Genomic DNA, 20,425 nt, shown 5'->3' with positions numbered 1-20,425 from the left:
ACTCCCAAAGTAATGATTTTTTTTTTTCAAATATATACACTAGTTTATAATGTAAAAATTAAAATAACGTTAGAGTCCCGCCGTTATGGAGCTACATAATTGTACATGAAAAAAACGTGAAAAATAAATAAAATTGAGGAAGTGAGTGTGTAGAGGGGCGAGCCTTGCTGTGACGTTGACACAAGCCACGCCCACCAATGCGTTTGTTTACAGAAGTACAGAGTGAACTGAATCTTTTGCCCAACGATCATGTAGTTTACACTCATAAATACTTTAATCTGAAATGTTATTATGCCTCGACGGGCTCATGGAGATACAGAACCCCTGCTATCGTCCACTCATTTGGACGAAGACGGTAAAATGCATTATTAATCATGTAGAATGTGTTTATTATTACTGGATCTCTAGTGGTTGATATCCCGGTGGATTGTAGATGAGTATAATGTTGACTCAAACACTTTTCACAAGTCATAGACTATTAATTGTTAAATCTGGATCCAGCATGAGGGGTTTTTACGATATACTGCAAAAAAAAAAAAAGAGTCGCTGTTTGGATTTAAAGAGGCAAATGCTCAAGAGTCTATGGTTGGTTGGGTTATCATTAGGGATGTAACGATTCACTCATCTCACGATGCGATACGATTCACGATACTGGTTTCACGATACGATTTTCTCACGATTTTTTTAACAAATGAGATTTAAGACAAAAGTGTCCCCTTTTATTATTTCTCAGACAAAATGCTGCACATTTCTTTTTCATTTTAAATATATTTGTCAAATAATAAAACTACATTAAAAAAATTCCCTTCAAGGTTGTTTCAACTCAGTCTTACTGTCTGTTTGGTCAAGAGGCTGGACACTGGTACCTTCGCACACTATGTAAAAGACTGTGTAAAATTAGTACCAGATTGACAGGGGTTTTACATTGTAATAAAGGCAAGATTATAATTTTGTTATTATTTGTATCATTACACTAGAAAGAGTTTTAAAAAAACACATTTAGAGAAAGAGATAGTAAAATAAATACAACACCTGGTTGCCACGGAAACACTGATGCACCTTGTGATCTCCGTGACTCTCGCAATTGTCGTATTAATGACTTTTACATGAAAACGGAGGTGACTGGTGCTTCTCACGGTGGTGATTATTATTAGTCTACGGAAAGTCAAAATGCCGCCACACCTCCGATTTGAATGAGTCAACGTCAACATCTACGCTTGCCGTCGCCATGTCTACTGTTTGACGGCGCGTGCACACCAGTCTATGCGCGAGCGGAGCAAACCGAGCGTTTTCAGTTCATTCCTATGGAAGTTGAGCTTGGCTCACACAAGATCAAGTTCCATGAATGAAGTGAAAACACTCGCTAGCTTCACGCCAGTGTGTGCTCGCTGCTATTGTGCCTGTAAAGCTAGGTTCACAACTTCACAGTAGGCTATACAGTAAACGCGCCCTGCTGTTTAAAACGTGTATCGCGATTCGTTTAACATTTCAGCCGACTTGAATCGTCACACATTTTTATCGATTTTCAACCGGTTGCGAGTGAATCGTTACATCCCTAGTTATCATTATTGCAGTGATTATTATGTTTCTAGCATGTTATATGTTTGGCAACAGTTCTTCTAACCCTAAATGATGGAGTGTGTAGCTTTTAATTTCTTAAACAACCATGTAGGAAGACACAACATGATATTCCAGGATGACAATGTCAAGATTCATCAGACTCGCACTGTGAAAGAATGGTTGTGAGGAGCTTGAAGAATCATTTTCACATTTTCTCGAGTTCAGATCTTAAATTCACTGCAAGTCTTTGGGATGTGCTGGAGGAGACTTTACAGAGCGCTGGACTCTTGCATTGTCAATACAAGATCTTGACCAAAAATCGATGCACCTCTTGATGGAAATACATGTTGTGATGTTTTCTGATATATGATGTGTCCATCATCAGATGACCAGGTGTCCAGTAGAAAGAAACTGTCTTATGAGGAGGCTGTTGAGAAAGCAGGTTAATTTTACCTTTATGTTTTTAATGTGCTGAATAGTTTTTCCTACATTTAGTTTCATATGTTTGTCCACATGCAGTGGTCATCGGTCCTCATGTTTCTGTCTGTCCGCAGGGTTCGGACTCTTCCATTGGCTGCTGTTGGTCGTCTGCGGGTGGGCGAACTCCAGTGATGCGGTGGAGATCCTGTGTGTGTCGTTCCTCTTGCCCACGGCACGCTGCGACCTCCAGCTCAGCTCAGGCGACATGGGGCTCCTCACTGCCAGCATATTCCTGGGTTATCATCAGTCTTTTTGTGTTTTGTTTTCTAACCAAACTGTTAAAAAGAATCAGTAATGATCATGTTGCATTTCAAGAAGAGAAACTGGTTTCTTAAACAGCAGGACAAACAAGGAAAATGAAACATTAGCTACTCATTTTTATCATGTAAACTGTTAAGTCAGGTCAGAAATGCAGTTTGTTCTCTATTTGGTTGAACTTTGAATTGTATTTGCCTTATCATGTGTCTGAAAACTGCAGAGTCATGCTCATTGTTTTCAGGGAGAGTTTTAACAAGAAATGCATAACTGCCCGAGTCATCTGATCATGTCTCATGCTGCTCAGTCAGATAACTAGCGTCTCCTCTGACAGGGATGATGGTGGGCGGTTATGTTTGGGGGTATCTGGCTGATCGCAGAGGAAGGCGGAGTGTTCTGGTCATTTCTCTGGCAGTGAATGGCACGTTTGGGGCAGTGGCCAGTTTGGCCCCGAGTTTCTGGCTCTTTCTCCTCCTGCGGTTCTTCAGTGGAGTCGGGTAACCACATCCCAAAAGAGTTTTTACATGCAGTTTCAAGGTTTAGATCGATATTACACAGACAGAATCTTTACTAGTATCACATGAATGCATCTGTGTCTCGCTCTCAGGGTCGGCGGGTCCATTCCTGTCATCTTCTCATATTTTTCTGAGTTTCAACCATGTTTGAGGAGGGGAGCTATGATCAGCGCTCTCGCCACATTCTGGATGGCGGGAAATATTTTGGCAGCAGGTAAAACCATTATCCTCTGAGCTGAGAGAGGAGTGCCTCTAAAATACTGTCTGGAAGGTTGTACTAATCTTTTTCTTTCCATTTTTTGTTGTTGTTGTTATATTGAAACATGAGCAGTAAAGAACACAATCAGAACATCTATAACTTTAACCAAAAATAAATAAATAAATGAATAAATAAAACTGCAAAGGTTATATAAATAAACAATAAAAACATGACAAAAGACAAAATACATGTAAAATAAATATAATATAAAACAATATAATATAAAAAATATATAAAACAAAATACAACCAAAAATGTATAAATACAAAAAAAACAAAGAAAGTGTATATATACATATATATATATATATATATATATATAAATATATCCTTTATAGAATGCATAAAGACTAAATTACATAACCAAAATGAATATATGAAAATTAAAAATATATGTAAATAAATATAAAAAAAATTCTTTATGTAAAATAAAAACGCATTAAGACATAACTTTATGCCAAGACATAACCAAAAACTTATAAATGCATACATAAAAATACAAGATATATAAATAGACTTATAATGAAAAGAATATTTTCTATAAAAAATAAGAATGAGACGAAAATACATAACCAAAGATATATAAATGAATAAATATATATATATATATATATATATATACTGTATAACACAAAATAAAGTTAGTGCTGTCTAATCGATTAATCTTAATAATTATAATATTTATATATATATATATACATACATACATGTCCATAAATATATTATTACACACACACACACACATATATAGGGCTGTCAAACGATTAATCGCGATTAATCGCATCCAAAATAAAAGTTTGTGTTTACATAATACGTATATGTGTGTGTACTGTGTATTATTATTTTTAATACATAAATACCCACACATGCATGTATATTTAAGAAATATTTGCCTGTATATAGACTGAATGTAGCCTATATATAATGTATATTTTATATATAAACATTTTATATATAAATAACATATTTTTCTTAAATATATACATGTGTGCATTTATATACAAAATAATTATACTCAGTACACACATATATTATGTAAACACAAACTTTTATTTTGGATGCGATTAATCGTTTGACAGCCCTAATATATATATATATATACATACACCATTGCTATGTGCACAGAACATTCACACATAAATATTTATTTGAATAGGTATTTTGTGTGTTTTTGTCCAGGTGTGGCGTGGATGGTGATTCCCAGAACATCTTTGAACGCTCATTGGGGCTGGTTGGATTTTCAGAGTTGGCGTCTGTTTGTGGTCCTCTGCTCCGTCCCCAGCCTGTCATCAGCACTTATCTTCAGACTGTTCATGCCGGAGAGCCCGAAGTTCCTCATGGAGGTACGCACTGACTCAACTTTCAACGAATAGGTCGTAAATTCTAGAACTTCATGTATCTGAACAAGTTACATTGGGTCTGTTACCGGACGAATGTTTGTCAGGTTTAGTGGGACTATTTCATTAGGTGTTTCTTTTCCACAGGCCGGACGTGAGGCGGAGGCTTTATCTGTGTTCCAGAAGATGTTCAAACTGAACAACAGACATGCCACAAAACCGTTTCCTGTGCGTAAATCACAGATGTTTGATGAGTTCTGGGCCAAACCTTCCCACTGTTCTGTTCATGTAGGAAACTGTATTATTTAGATGATCAGTTGATGAAAATGAGTTTGTGTTAACAGGCACTAGGTCTTGTGATCAGACCCCAAGATGATGAAGAGAAGAACAGACCCAGTAGCGGCTCAAGATGTCAGCGGTTTAGCCATCAACTCAAACAGGTTCGGATCACATTTGATATGTTATCAAAACATTTTCTTAGAAAGTATTAAAGCCTCACTGAGGTCCTGATGGTGTCGCTGCTTCTTCTACAGGCACTGGACCCCATCAAACAGCTGTTTGTTGGACCGCTGGCTTCCAGAAGTGTCGTTTTGCTGATTATATTTTTCTGCATTTCATTTGGGTAAAACCTATCAATATTCTGCTATTTTAAGGTTTATTATTGTCTCTAAAGCCCACTTATTATATTAGTCAAGGTTTTTGACACCAAACAAAGTCATGATTTAGTTTGGCACGGCCATTTCCCGGTCTCTCTGACCTTTAGAATTAAAAAGGCTGTATTTTGCTACTATTATATCATGACTTTAATATGTTTTATATAAATATATATATATATGTACTTATTTGTATAGCGCTTTTCACAACACAGCTTCAAAACAGCTTTACTGAAAATCATGACATTGATGTTTATAATATGTTAATATCTTCACGCCCTATAGTCACATTTAGCAGATTAGAGCTGGACGTTAATATATTTACATTTTGCGACAATACAAGCAATCAAGCTGTTGAGATTTGCTATATAGTGTATATACCCCCCTTTAGCAAGTATACTGTGTTTATGCAGTTAAGGTTGGAGATACTTACTGTATATATCTAAAGAGCTGATAATATATATGTATTGCTTTACGTGAGAATACTATATATATGCAAATATATATATATATATATATATGTAGAGACGGTAACACTGCTGACATGTTTGCGACGATATTAGCAATCGAGCAGATGAGATTTGGTATATAAAATATGTTGCTTTATTGTGTACTGTGTGTATGCAGGTAAAGTAGGATATACTATATATCTCTCCTCTGTTGTGATTGGCTAACCTCCACACAGGCTGTTTTTGCTACTGTACCTTTAAGATTTCTAGTTGTGATTAGCTAACTACATTTAAGATTACAAATTAGTTTGAAAAAAACCCTCTCTGTGCAGGTATTATGGATTATGGATGTGGTTTCCGGAGCTTTTTAAGAGAGCCGAGGACGGAGGGTCTCCATGCACCAACACGTCTCGAGTCCAAAGCTCAGAGAATGAAAGCTGCTATCCAGTCAAAACTGCAGGTTAGTGTTACTAAAACCAGACCAAATGAGACTGATCATTATTTTTCTCTTTTGTTGTCATGACCAAGTATTTTTATAATGGCTTTGTGTCTTTTGCAGTATACATGGAGGGTTTTATAACTGCGGCTTCAAACTTGCCGGGAAACATCTTCACTATCCTTCTCATGGACAGAATTGGCGGGAAAATTCTGCTGTGTAAGTACAGCAAGTTATCTTACAATGACTGAATGGCACAGATTGTTATGGCAGGTTAATATACCTCATCACCACATTAATTATTGCAAAACATTAAAGAACTAACAAAGCGCACTATAAAAGTCCATCTATAATAATGATTTTTTTCTGTCCGGTAGCCGTCAGTTTGCTGGCGTCCAGCGTGAGTGTGTTTGTCATCTACATGGTGAAAACCAAAACTCAGAGTCTGATCGTGTCCTGCGTGTTCAGTGGCGTTTCTGTCATCTCCTGGAACGCCCTGGACGTGGTCGGGACGGAACTTTACCCCACACAACTACGGTAAATCCCAATATTCATTTGTAATCTTGCTACTGATTTCACATGCAAAGAGGTCAGACAATCATAATGTCAAAAGTTTGGAGTAATGAAGCTTTTTTAAATCTTTTTTTTTCACCAAGGTTTTGCATTTATTTGATTAAAAATACAGTAAAATATTGTGAAAAATGATTACAATTTTTTTTTTTTTTAACTGTAAAAATTCCTGCGATGCAAAGCTGAAATACTTGAGTGTCACATGATCCTTCAGAAATGTTTTTTTGAGCAGCAAATCAGCATATTAGAATGATTTCTAAAGGATCATGTGACACTGAAGACTGGACTAATGATGCTGAAAATCCAGCTTTGATCACAGGAATAAATTACTTTTTATAATGTATTAAAATAGAAAACAGTTCTTTTAAATTGTAATAATATTTCACAATATTACAGTTTTTACTGTATTTTTGATCCAATAACTGTAGCCTGTGTGAGCAGAAGAGACTTCTTTCAACAACATTAAACAAAATCTTAATTATTTGTATAGAGTTACATAAATGTACAGTATCAAAAAAAGTTACAAATACAAATAATGACCTTAATAAAATAAAACTTTAACTAACTTTATATGAAAAATAAATAGGAAGGTGTAGAATATGGCTTCTTTAAATAGAATTCAGAGAACGAAATGAATGAATATATTAATTGCAGTTTCTGTTTTGTAGCTCATCAGCTCTGGGGGTTTTTACTGGAGTGGGCCGCATGGCAGCCATCATGGGAAATGTTGTTTTTGGGCAGCTGGTGGACTCCAACTGTGCCGTACCTCTGCTGATGGTGTCTGCGCTCCTGCTGGCAGGAGGACTGGCGGCTCTACGCCTGCCTCAAACTAAACAGACTGAACTGACATGATACAGCCAAGCTTGGCATTCTGGGACCAAAATACCAAACCAAAGAGCTTAACAATTTGCCTTAATGTTGCACAAGTGCACTATGAAAAGTCGACCTGAAGGTTCCACACACTTTTTGCCATGTTTTCTGTACTGAAATCCTTAGTATCAGTAATTCTTATTGGCAGCTGAAAGCCTTATTAAATTAAATCTTGAATATTTCATAAATATTAAGTTCAAAATCTGTCCTCGACCCATTTGACTTCTGTAATCAGATATATTTGTATAACAAGTCATACATTCTTATCATAATTTCTTATTTTTCACAACATTTTTATTTTAGTTCAGTTGATTTTTATGGTATTAATGAATTTTAATAGTTTCTAAATGAATTCATAGGATATTCAATTGACTTTACATTTGTATCTAATTGCATAATAATTCCCTTTAGAGTGATATTTTCTAACACTTTCATGTTTGCACACCAAAATAAACAGAACGGCCAATGGATTGATGCTTCAACAACTTTATTTTGTCCACTCTGAACATTTGTAAATAACCATGGCAATACTTGCAGAGTAATGAGGTAGAGACTTTGAAAATCTAAAAAGCAGCTGCAAAAGGCAACAAGGAAGAGATGATGCTCTTTGGCACAGCGAGAAACCAGAGCCGTGCAGATTTACTGAACTAAGGTTAGGAGTGTTTAAAGCAAAATACAAAACTCAATGCGAGGATTTCACTTCGATCTGCTCTAACAAACAAATTTAAAACCACTGGCAAACGTTTCCCTAGTGCCATGTTTAAAAAAGTGCTACGATTTGATAAAAACTATGTACAGCACAGAGGTCAGAGTAACATCCAGAGTTGCTAACAAGAGTTGTATTCAATCTGATGGATGATTGACGGGGTGCAGCGGGGTGGTTGCTAAGCAACAGCATCAGCCAGCTGTGATGTCACTTCCTGGAGCATTTTACAAGCCAAGATGCTCATCAACCATTTAATAGTGTTAAAAAACAAAATAAAAAGGCCCTAAAGGAAAAGACACTGAGACAGCCCAACTTCAAAATCTGTTTTTAAAAAAAAAAAAACTCTAAAAATCACCAGCTAACCAGCCAATAATAATAATAATTAAAAAAAAAAAAGGTCTGGAAAAGCTGGTAACAAAAAAGAAGCCGAAGGCACCGACTGGCATTTGCCTGCAGAGGGTCAAAACTGCAAGAAACTAATTTCTGTTCATGCTAAATTTAAAATACAACTCTTAAAATCAGATATCCATGGCGATGGCTGTCTGGTTAACTGTGCAAGTGGCTCAGCATCAACGAACCCTTTAGTGTGCATAGAGCCTTAATGAACGAGAGCAGTGCAATACAACGCAATAACCTCCTCAAGTGAGTCGCCCCTGTTTCCCCTCAGACTCACACCAACATCCTTTCAAGAAACAGTGAACTCAGTCCGGACTCTTCCCCACGCCGCTGACGCTGGGTTTAGTGGGGGTTCAGGCCCTTCTGGTTGCGCATGAGTGGCTGATGGCTACTCAAAACATCCAGAGAGTGACGCCAATGCCAGCATGACCGACAGTGGTATTTAAAACAAGCCTGGAAGAACAAAAAAAAAAAATAGTTTCAAGAAATATACATAGAAGTGCAATACGTAAAGAGTGTGATTTGTTAGGTGCTTATATATATATAAAACTTCAACTTAACCCAGTGAATCAATAATCTAATCAATTCGCCGTCAACCCAAAGATTCACAGCCCTACTTATTAGAAACATGGCCACAATAAAGAAATACATTCAAAAAGTTGATCAAACAATGTTTAAAAATTGTTCATGTTCACTGTCACGTTGATAATGCACATTTACAGTAAAATAACACAATGTGAAAAGAGTGATTTCTGAGAAACAGTTGATATCTGAAATCAACCCAAACAAACACACCCCTCCCTTCACAAACACTCAATGCAAGGGTGGATGCTTTATCATAGCTGAAGCAAAGCTTTGCGAAAAATAAAGTGAAGATGGATGAACATACAGTGAACAAGCAGCTCACTCTGTCTCCAGCAGCTCCAGACAAACAATGACACTCAAAACTGCTAAAGTAGCTAACATTACATCAACAGCATATCTTGGTTCTGTGAAACTTAGCAAAACCAATGTTTCTCACGAATGGAGCAGAAACAACACAACCACAGGTTTTTTAGGCCTAACAGGCCGCTTTGGTCTCTCCAGCGCTGAAAAGCTTTTCTAGTATTAACACAAGTCCTAAAGCTCTTGCCTAATCGTTACTTTTCTCTTACCAGTGATATTCCTCTGACCTTTTCTCTTTTGTAATGTCTCTCGGCGATCTCTCTTTCTTTAAATCTCGCTCTTGCTCACTCTCTCCCCCCTTATCACGAGTGGACACGCCCCCTGCTGCTGATTGGCTCACTCTCTCTCTTACCCCATCATAAATGGACACGCCCCCTACCGTTGATTGGCTACAAGTGTGTTGTACTGCTCGGGGTGATCCACTTTCAACAGCGTTTCTCAGAAATCACTTACTGCACCTTTAAAGGGCAGAATCATGCTGAAACAAAGTGACCTGAGCTGAAACTCTTGATATGATGCTTTACAGTGTTCATACCTGGGCCCTACAGAAGAACGGGCCGGGCTGACTGTTACATATTTGGCACATGGAGTCATCCAGATACGGGTCAATCTGGATCTACAGAGGGAACAGAAAGAGAGTGAGGTAGATACACGGGGATGATCTTTGATGCTGTATATTTAAGTCCTGCTCTTCTGTACCTTCTTGGTAAACTTGCATGTTTTTATCTGCACAAACGCCGCAGTCACGGCTTTCAAGTAGCTCCTCTGGCTCCTAAATGTCACTCGTCCAGAACCTACACGAACAAATGCAACACGTTCACTCTATGGGTGTAGAAAAATATTCTTAAGGCCAGATCACACCAAGGACAATAACTATAACGATAATGATAAAGATGTAGTTCTAAAAATGGTTTAAAAGAATAGCAGAGTTCACACCACAACTATAACGATAACGGCACAGAGAAAAGATATCGAATCATTTTCAGAACGATTTTTTCCAACTGATGAACAATAAAAACATTGACAGCCAATCAGAATCAATCCTGGTTTAAAGAGCTCAAGCATTTAAAGCGGTAGACAACAAAACTGCAGCGCGCGCTTAGAATAAACAATGATATCGTCCGTTGGTGTGGACACCAATATAGTTATCGTTATAGTTATCATCCTTGGTGTGAATATGGGCCTTTAGGGTGTGTTCAAACTTGTAGTTTGGTTCTCTTAGTTTTCTGGACCAGAACAAAAAAGAAAATGATACGTCCTGGTTCACTTGGTGTTCACACTGTCATTTTCAACAACAAACATAAAGATACAAAACAAAACCAATGGCTTTTATGACGTGTATTTTGCGACGGAACTTTCCGAACATCCAAAACAAAGCTGTGTGCTTGGGACAAACACGCTCATTACAAGTGCGTTCATATGGTGGTGTTTTCTACCAACTGACAACTCATGAAGACTTTAGAAAGTGTGTAAAAGTGTCAAAACAGCGTCAGGAATCCCTCCGTCACACGCACAAACGAAGATCTGCTGCAAAAAGACAGTGATTCCGACTCCGGTAACAAACTCTAATGGACAGCGTAGTTCATGTGATGAAAGGAACCATGTATGCTTGAGCATTCTGTCCTTTTTATGGTCCTGTTTTTAGTTTGTTTAGATGTCTTTGGTCCGTGTTGCGTTCATATATCATTCAAACCAAACCAGAGTTCGTTTGTAAGCAGACAGAGACCTATCCTGGTTAAAACCAGACCATTCTCAGTTGTAACTGAGTTATGGTCTGGCAAAGCGTCATAGACAAATCATTTCCAGAGGGGCGTCACCAACGGACGTCGCGGATAGTCCTAAAACCAATCAGAGCGATGAAGGAGATGACGTATGCAGAGCGGCGGAGAAACCGAGTGTTGTTCTTTGCTCGGTTTTTAACAAAAAGGAAATGTTCAAACCGCTTAAAACAGACGCGATAGCTGATTGGAACGAGTGATGTTCGACGGCGGCATCCATCTTTGTAATGTAGGCTACAAAATCTGCTTCAAAATCCCAGCGCTGTCGTCATCGTGTAAAGCCCGCCCCAACGTTTCTGATTGGTGCCGCGATTTCGGCGGATTGGAAATGGGCTTGAATGAGCTCTTTGCCAGACTAACTTTCAGAGCAAATCTAAATTTGCCAGAAGTTGTCTGGGTTTTCCCAGGCTAACAGAGACCCATCTTTTCAGGACTCTTGGTCCGCTTGTTTGGTGCACACCAGGGTTCGGATGGCAGCGTTCACACTTATGGTTCAAATGAACCGCACTAACAGAGCAATCACACTAGAGTTTGTTTTATTCTAACCAAACCTGCTAAGTGTGCACACACCACCACTTTCATATAAATGAAAGAAGCGTGCACAAACCTATGGGATATTTGTGCTTGTCTGTGTCGATGCCTGCGTACGTGACCCCTCCGAAGAGATCGTCCATGATGTGTGCCAGGCCTTCTGCATTTAGCATCCCGTGTAGAGCGCCCACGAACACGGTCCTATTGCGGCAGAGACGCTGGGAGGGACAACGGACGAAATTGCTGTCCGAGATCACCCACGGGATGACCTGCACCTGCAGTAGAAGAAGTGAGAGAACGGGGTCAGAGGCCAGGGGGCAAAAACAGTGTGTTTAAGTGCATGTTATTCTCACATCTTTGCTGTGGATCCGCCTGCTGGACAGCTTGTAGAAGAACTCGAGATAATCGTCAGACTGCAGGCGGTGTTGAGTACAGGCCTGCAGGAGCATCTTCACTGACTTCTCCCAGTCAAACAGCAGGTACACATAACCTGCACAAACACAAACAATCACTTGTAACACTTACATGAAAAAAAATGTAAATATGTGTGTGTTTTATGTATAATATTTGATACTTATTGCTTGTGTGGTAATTTATTGATCACAATAAACATGTATTTTTAATTGCATTTACAACCTCTGAAGCATTTTCTATTAATTTAATCATTTTTGTTCATAAAAGGAACTTATGATTCGTGGAAGTTTCAATGCCACCAAAGGAACCAGGTTAATACAAATATATAACTCTTTCCCTGCCATTGACAGTAGAGGGCGCTATTACGCATCTTCTGAAAGAGTTCTGAATCTCCAGATCAAAACACAGGAGAAAAAAAAAGCAGAAACAAGTGATACAGGGAACTACACTTCGACCAAAATGGTCGCATATGCGACCTTTTGAAATGCCATTGCGACCCTAATTTTTAATGGGTCGCAAATGTATCACCGTTTGATTATTTTTGTACCTATATGTTTTAGGCAATATGCTATGATTTACTATGAGCATTTATTAAAACAGAAATGTGTATTTTAAGAATACGTTTTATAACGTTCTCTGAGCATTCAACACATCAAGTTGGCTTCGCGCTTGTTTAACTGAGAGAACGAGAGAGAGTGAAAGCCGCGCGCGCGCACTCTCTCGCCATCTTCACACTGTCTTGCTCTCTCTCCCGCCCTCGCTCATATTAATGAATTGAGTTGACTGAATATCTTTGAGAATACACGATGGTATTTTTTTCCTGAACTACCACTGGTTGTGAATTGTGCTAAAATAACGTTGCCTCATCTTCTCTGAAAAGCTTTCCACACAAATATGACATAAACCACACTTTCAATAAACAAAACAAAAAAATCTATCTAGTGATGAAATGTTTTCTGTGTTGAGAGTGAGACAAATCTTTTGCGATGTCCTAAACTGCCTGGATAATCACACAACGTGTGCCGTGGTCCGTTAATGACACGTCCGATTCGCGAACTAATATGACTCCTTTGAACCGATTCACTTTAATGAATGGTTAAAACAACTGATCTGTCCAACACTGAACTCAAGAGACATAAATCAGAAACACTTTACAATAAGGTTCCATTTATTAAAGTCTAGTTAACTACATTAAAACATTCTATTAATATTAGTTTCTATGTGGATTTACTCCATGACAAAACCACCCCAGTCATTCTAGAATGATTCATTCTTTCCAAATAGAGCTTTTTGTTTGAAATTGTTTTTATATCGCAATATATATCACAGCAAAATCAAATATCGCAATGTCATTTTTTACCAATATCGTGCAGCCCTACTGTAAATTCTGTGGGCCTTCAGGACTGTCCAAATTTGTAACTGCGTCAAAACAATTCAAACACAAATCATTGAAGCTTCACTATGACAGTATGAAGCACGCGAAGTGGATTATATTTATTTTATTTTTCCTTAAGAGTTCAGAAGTCTACCCATCTGTGCCTGCAATAGCATGTTGAAATCCAAAAGAAATTCATTTAGCACTTTATTGTGTAGGCCTACTGTATTTTCTATTGCAGTAAATCTATCCCAACCAATTTTAAAGAAAACAAGAAGGCATTTGGTTTAAAAGATGGCAAGTAAAATAAAAAGCACATCTGTATGCAATACAGTTTCATTATTGGTCATTATTATCCAGAGTAGCTTACTATAAATAATTTGTGCGACCAAATCATGTTTTGCGCTAGTAACTGAAAAAGTAAGTAGCGCAAGTGCCACCAGTGGAAAATGTTAGTGTAGTTCCCTGTGATAGCATATGTAAGCAGATCCATATGTAAAATAACATAATCATCAACATTAAATAACATATAAATCAAAACTGCCTGATGTTACTGAAGGAAAAGTCGACCCAGGATGAGCTACAGGACTGAAGCTTTAGGGTGTTGATGGACTTGATCTACTCCATCTGTGTTTTGATCATCGTTCTGAATCCAATCTGGATGTAGTCTTTGACAAAAACGTGATTTCCTCAGCTTTTTGCTCAAAATGTTGCTTTATTTATGAAACATACCCACATTTTTATACACATACCACCCTTTTTCTTTTCTTTTTTCTTTTTTTTAAGCAGAGGGACTGATGGATGTTCAGATATTCATACAAGAAAATATTCTGGGGGCCATGAAACTTTTGTGAAAATTATCAAAAATAATTTGCTAACTTTTGATCCTGGCAACTTTTCCCCCCAAAAATGCTAAATGTAAAAAAAAAAAAATGTTCAAATATATCAATGTATTTATAAATATATTTATAAATATATTCAAAATGACATAACTTTGAATAATGAAAAAAATACGTACGTTAGAATATTATAAAAATCTAATTTTAATTTTATTAATGTTAGATAGATGTTGTTGAATTGTAGATCTGGAATTGTTACCTTGAGGAGGACAGCGTGGGTGTTTACCATCTTTACCAGGCCACTCAACTTTCAATGGACCAAACACACTAAATGTGTGCAACAGACTTGCTACAAAGAGAGAGAGAAAAATAGTCATTCACAAATCGTTTGTGTTCAGTTCAGTTCTGTTTTCATCAACTTTGTTTTTGTTCCTGTTTCCTTTGTTCCCATTTCTAGTTTTTTTTCTATGGTTACTCATTAGTTGACTGATTAGTCCCCACCTGTGCCTTGTTTTACTCCTCTTTATCCTGTGTATTTAACCCTCCTCCGTTTGCAGTCCAGTGTCATGTTGTCTTTATGCTACTGACCAAGTAAGCGGCTACGTTTTCTCCAACTTGTGAGTTTATATTTCTATTACCTTCTTTGTTTTTTGGTTTTTGTTAAAGGGGTCATGACATGAGAAAAAGGTTGAAAAATTTGTTGTTGTTTTTTATATAAAAAAACAACAACTTTATTAACATTTATAAGTGAACCTCAAGGAACATATTAAAATAATAATAAAAAATCCACGTCATGACCCCTTTAATAAAAGGACTCGAAATGTATCCATCTTTCTTCCTCATCACCATCCTCTGATGTGATGCATGATACCGAATAATAATCTCCATCTCAAATGTGTGTTTGTCAGCTCACCCTCTGTGATGTCCCATGGCACACCTCCCAGGAACACTTTACAGGAGTAAACGGGGTTTTTGTAGTGGCGTGGAGGAAGTTGCCCTTCCCAGGTGTAAGTGGCTTCATTCACGGCTGTGAGACGCAGTCAATCATAAAGTCACTACAATATCAATGACAGCTAGACAGAGTGCAGCAACTAAATGCAAGAGTTTTAAGATGCATTTTAATGTTTAACCATTTTTACCATGTAAAAGTTAACATGAAATACTTAAAAATTAATGGAACACTTTAATTAAGATTAAGACAAAATATAAAGATATCAAAAAAAAAGGTTGCATAAGGTTTTTTTTAGTACCATATTTGATACATCAGGATTTTATGGTATGATCTAGTAAGAATATGGCTCTCATACTTGAGGAAAAAACAGCTCAATTTTATTCAGAGACTCAAACTGAGCAAAAATATGCTATTTCATGTAGTTGCTTATTTATATGTCCAAAAATTAAGATGAAATGCTTGTAATGTAAATCAATCAGATCTTTATAACAGTATAACTTCTTGCATAAAGCATATAAATATCTGTTGTAACTCTATCTGCCAAATAATGTCTTAGTAAGTTGATTTAATTGCTTAGTTTTATGATCAAATCTAGTATCATAAAATAGTTTTTATGTACAGTGATTGTGTACAACCCAATGATGATTGAGAGATGTTCAAATAAACGTTACTTAAAAGACTGATGTATCATATTTGATATTCACAGTTTAACGTGATTTGTCTTATGTAAGGATAATCAAGAAAACATATGTTGCTTCAGCTAAGAAAATATTCATCTTGAAATATTACTAACAATATAAAACTTATTCTCACTTTTACTTCAGATCTGAAAAGAAACTTTTACTTTTTTTTAAAAATCAGTAAAGATTTCACAACAAAAATACACATGAACCAAGACCTGAAGTTGAACGCTTACAATTACAATAAAAGGCCTTTTATTTGCTTAAATTTATAACTATCAATCAGACGACAGAAGGCATGTAGTAGATTGTGTGCAACAGGTTTTCAGCAGTTTTGATCATTTTAAGGCCGTAGAAATTTGCTAATCAAATGATACAGTAGGCTTTGTATAGGGTTAATTTGATATGGCAATTTTTAAAAAATCTAAACTTTAAAAATGCACCTCAAAACATCTGTTCCATTTTCTTTCTTTTTTTTAAACGTCACATTTAAATAGCGCTTTATACAATATTCATTGTTAATGTTGCAAAAAATTAATGAATTAAGTTACATTGAGTATTATCATGCTTATTGAATCTAATAGTTTAGCATAGGTGGCTAATGTAACTGTACCTGCAGCTTGTTTATGAAGTTTGGCCTCTCTCTCGATGCAGAACGAGGGTTTGCTCAGGCTCAAAGTGTCCCAGCCGGGCCAGATGGGACCTGTGGACCAGCACCCAAACACTGACCCGTCAGCCTGAGCACTGGGAGCGTTCGTGAAGGTGGTTAGTGGGTTCTGCCCCAAACGGGCAACTGCGTCCAGTTTCACGCCCTCCGCCTGCAGTTCAGGCAGCACCAGGGGCGACGGGGTTGAGACTCTGAGAGAGGCCTGATGGAGACGGACACGCTAATAACCACACTATAACTACTGAGAAACTGACACTGTGGAAATCTGTGAAAGGTTCCACTGCACTCTTTTGAGTTCCTGCTCACCAGGTGTTCGGATCCTGAAGAGAACACGCTGTTCTCGGAGTTGACGGGACTGCTGGACCCAGAGTGCAGCAGAGAGTGAGGCTCCAGCGCTGGGATCAGACTCGAGAAGCGCTCCAGTGGATCTGCTCCAGCGGCAGAATCACGGGTCTGGAAAGCCAGCTGCTGAACCGAATCACCGCCTCGTGAAGCACCAAACAGATTAAACGCTGCAGGAGAGAATATGTGATTAAAAATGTCAATTACGGACTTTTTATAATTACATTCTTTAATTTCTTAAGGGGCGTATCATTTTAGCGGAAAACAATAACTTGGCAAAATCATGAATATTGTGTTTTAAATATTGGTAACGCTTTACAATAAGGTTAATTAGTTAACTACCTTAGTTAACATGAACTAAGAATGAACAATACTTCTACAGCATTAATTAATCTTAGTTAATATTAATTCCAACATTTACTAATACATTATTAAAATCAAAGGTTGTATTTGTTGACGTTACTTAATGCACTGTGAACTAACATGAACAAACGACGAACAGCTGTATTTTTTATTAACTAACGTTAACAAAGATTAACTAATACAGTAACAAATGTATTGATCATTGTTAGTTCATGTTAGTTAAAACTAATGAACCTTATTGTAAAGTGTTACCAAAATATTAAACTAGTTATTTACACCATTGTTTCTATGTTTGGGATCAGTTTTTATTTTGAAAAATTATTTTATTCAGCAAGGATGCATTAAATTCATCAAAAGTGACACTAAAGACATTTATAATATTACAAAATATTTGTAAAAAAAAAAAAAAGTAAATGTATCCCTGTTTCCACAAAAATATTAAGCAGCACAACTGTTTTCAACATTGAAAATAATCTGAATTTTTTTAAGCAGCAAATCAGCAAATTAGAATGATTTCAGAAGAATCATGTGACACTGAAGACAATGAGAAATGAACTGAGAAATGAATCTTTGAACACAGGAAAAATATATATTTTAAAAGATATTAAAATAAAAATGATGGTCACACTTTAGATTAGGGTCCAATTCTCACTATTAACTAACTATTAACTATGACTTTTGCCTTAATAAACTCCTTATTACTGCTTAATATTAGTAAAGTAGTTAAGTTTAGGTATTAGTAGAATTAAAGGATAAGGCATTTATAAGCATTAATAAGCAGCCACTATTCTAGTAATATGCATGCTAATAAGCAACTAGTTAATAGTGAAAATTAGACCCTAAACTAAAGTGTTACCAAAATAATTTTAAGCTCTTGAAATAATAGCATATAATGAGCATTAATAGCTCCATTTTAGAAATTGGCCAACTTCTGGCTCAACCAGTGCTGTGAGTCTAGGGTTGGACTACCTGTTTTTTTCCAAAAGATGGCAGACAGGGTGGGTGGCGTGTTTTTTATTTGAGCATTTATGTCTGCAGCCAATAGTAGCAGAAAAATAACACTGTAATCTTTATTCCTGTGAAAAGACTGAATGAATGGGAGAAGTGCTGGATGAGACAGCAGAAACGAGCTTGGTGTGTGTGTGTGTTCCTCTTTTACAGGATTTGGGTCAGAACAAACCTAAGGCACATCATGGCTTTCATTTAAAACATGGATGGACACACTCATTTAAGCTTGTAATCTGAGATAGGGAAGCTATAGGGAAAGTCAAAATGAAACGCATCCCAACGCTGATGAATCCAGCGTTCTGTCCTCTGTGATCGGTGTGAAAATGATTAGTCATGAGTGAGAAATCAAGATATGAGACAACACTACAGCTCAGACCTTCCAGAACAATCTATTAACATTAAAAATCTGAAAATCCTTAAAAAGTGATAAACAGTTTAATTTATTTTTCTCACTTTATTCGTTTTTTTCCATTTAAATGTAACAACACTGATAGAGATTTATACTTAAATAAAAATAAAAAACTATATAGCTACTATATATATATATGGAATATATAGATAATTTATATAATGTAATATGCATTTAAATTAACTATATATACTTTTATTCATAAATCTCAGTTAGTGTTGTTCAATTTAAATAAAACAAAAATCTAGCTAACTGTTAATTTATATGCACTTAAAGTGTTTATATATATATATATACAAATTTAATTATTTAAATGTAACCACTGACTGAGGTTAATGCTTAAGTATAAATAAGGCTTATACTTACGTATATAAAAATATAGATATATTCTCTGACATCAAGTCTTATTATCTTTAAACAATTGTGTAATATTTGTATTATAAAATATAGTCTATATTATTATTTAGATCGTATATTTTGTTTATAGATCATATATTCTCAGATAATCAAGACAAACGCACTGATTTGTTTGCAGTTCACTCACAAACTCACAAAGTGTCTGAAACTAGCTTGAACAGACAGATAGGAGCGGCCACACAAAACTGTAAACATCACATTTAACACACAGGTTCACTCACCGGGCTGGGTCGAGCGCTGGGGATCAGGGCGGCTCCAGGGCTGCTGGGTCCAGCAGGGGAGGCTCAGAGACAACAGGCCCAGACTGAGCTCATCAACGCTGGGCACGACAGCCACGGGATCCTGCTGCTCTGGAGAGAACAGCATTCTGCTAACCAGCGGAGAGCAGCCTGAGCCCGAACCATCTATGTGTGTGAGAGAGAGAGAGAGAGAGAGAGAGAGAGAGAGAGAGAGAGAGAGAGAGAGAGAGAGAGAGAGAGAGAGAGAGAGAGAGAGAGAGAGAGAGAGTTACAGAGGCACAAAGACACAAAGACACACGACCGAACCTCGTTTCCCATACCGACCTGCCGTTGGTCCAGTGGAGGTCATTATATCGCTGTGTGTTCATCACTGACCTGTTAAACATGTGACTGCCCCACTGAAACCTCACACACTGCTGCTAGTGCTAAAGCCATGCTCACTCCATCACACACACACTCGGTCTGCCAGAACTGCCTCACCACCTCCCGTCCCTGTGTGTGTGTGTGTGTGTGTGTGTGTGAGAATCACGTGTTCTGTCTGTCTCTCTGGCCCGTCTCCCATTCATGGCCTGACTCAGCAGAGAGACAGACAGAAGAGGGCAGGGCTTCAACGATCACTATGATTCAGCTCATTTGACTTCACACACACACTGCTGAACCCAGGCTGTACCAGACACACCCTAGTGTCGGACTAAAGGGGCGTTCCCAGCTAACAGGAAACATTCTAACGTTAATCAAAGTTATCATGGGCCTGTTGCACCAGCTGTGCGTAAGTTACAACTTAGCCTAGTTTAGATGTAAATGAGCACTAAGTTATAACTTACACACTACTATATGTTTTTTGGCGTTGCACAATTAAAGGAATAGTTCGCTTAAAAATGAAAATTCTGTCATCATTTACTCACCCTCAAGTTGTTTCAAACCTGTATGAATTTTTTTCTTCTGCTGAACACAAAATAAGATATTATGGACCCACTTGAC

General features: G+C 37.2%; 2 protein-coding genes across 2 annotated transcripts; one reads left to right on the top strand and one right to left on the bottom strand.

The window, feature by feature from the left end:
* Window positions 1-191: 191 nt before the first annotated feature.
* sv2 (synaptic vesicle glycoprotein 2) lies at window positions 192-7,589 on the top strand. The gene is made up of 13 exons (XM_056239232.1): window positions 192-355; window positions 1,946-2,002; window positions 2,115-2,276; window positions 2,630-2,792; window positions 2,903-3,024; window positions 4,248-4,411; window positions 4,553-4,633; window positions 4,750-4,845; window positions 4,939-5,027; window positions 5,840-5,967; window positions 6,067-6,162; window positions 6,321-6,480; window positions 7,182-7,589. Exons 1-13 carry the CDS (start codon window positions 292-294, stop codon window positions 7,363-7,365), a joined length of 1,566 nt encoding a protein of 521 aa, XP_056095207.1. The 5' UTR covers window positions 192-291; the 3' UTR covers window positions 7,366-7,589.
* A 264-nt stretch (window positions 7,590-7,853) lies between these two features.
* On the bottom strand, window positions 7,854-19,956 carry cpeb1a (cytoplasmic polyadenylation element binding protein 1a). Its single transcript, XM_056239233.1, has 11 exons — window positions 19,769-19,956; window positions 19,427-19,609; window positions 16,973-17,178; window positions 16,613-16,868; window positions 15,281-15,394; window positions 14,627-14,716; window positions 12,093-12,229; window positions 11,816-12,014; window positions 10,130-10,224; window positions 9,966-10,046; window positions 7,854-8,938 (listed from the first exon to the last, which is right to left on the bottom strand). Exons 1-11 carry the CDS (start codon window positions 19,791-19,793, stop codon window positions 8,828-8,830), a joined length of 1,497 nt encoding a protein of 498 aa, XP_056095208.1. The 5' UTR covers window positions 19,794-19,956; the 3' UTR covers window positions 7,854-8,827.
* Window positions 19,957-20,425: the final 469 nt, after the last annotated feature.

Source organism: Rhinichthys klamathensis, unplaced genomic scaffold (assembly GCF_029890125.1).
Source record: "Rhinichthys klamathensis goyatoka isolate OS25496 unplaced genomic scaffold, OSU_Roscu_1.1 h1tg000557l_1, whole genome shotgun sequence".
Taxonomy (NCBI): Eukaryota; Metazoa; Chordata; class Actinopteri; order Cypriniformes; family Leuciscidae; genus Rhinichthys; species Rhinichthys klamathensis.
This window is presented reverse-complemented; position numbering and strand designations above follow the sequence as displayed.

Bases quoted from the DNA above. Each gene is read 5' to 3' on its own strand.
- sv2 (XM_056239232.1), top strand. From the start codon at position 292: ATGCCTCGACGGGCTCATGGAGATACAGAACCCCTGCTATCGTCCACT. The intron at 4,846-4,938 runs GTTCGGATCACA...CTTCTTCTACAG, and splicing joins TTAGCCATCAACTCAAACAG to GCACTGGACCCCATCAAACA. The intron at 6,481-7,181 runs GTAAATCCCAAT...TCTGTTTTGTAG, and splicing joins CTTTACCCCACACAACTACG to CTCATCAGCTCTGGGGGTTT.
- cpeb1a (XM_056239233.1), bottom strand. From the start codon at position 19,793: ATGACCTCCACTGGACCAACGGCAG. The intron at 15,395-16,612 runs GTACAGTTACAT...TGCGTCTCACAG, and splicing joins ACTTCATAAACAAGCTGCAG to CCGTGAATGAAGCCACTTAC. The intron at 12,015-12,092 runs GTGAGAATAACA...CTTCTACTGCAG, and splicing joins GGCGGATCCACAGCAAAGAT to GTGCAGGTCATCCCGTGGGT.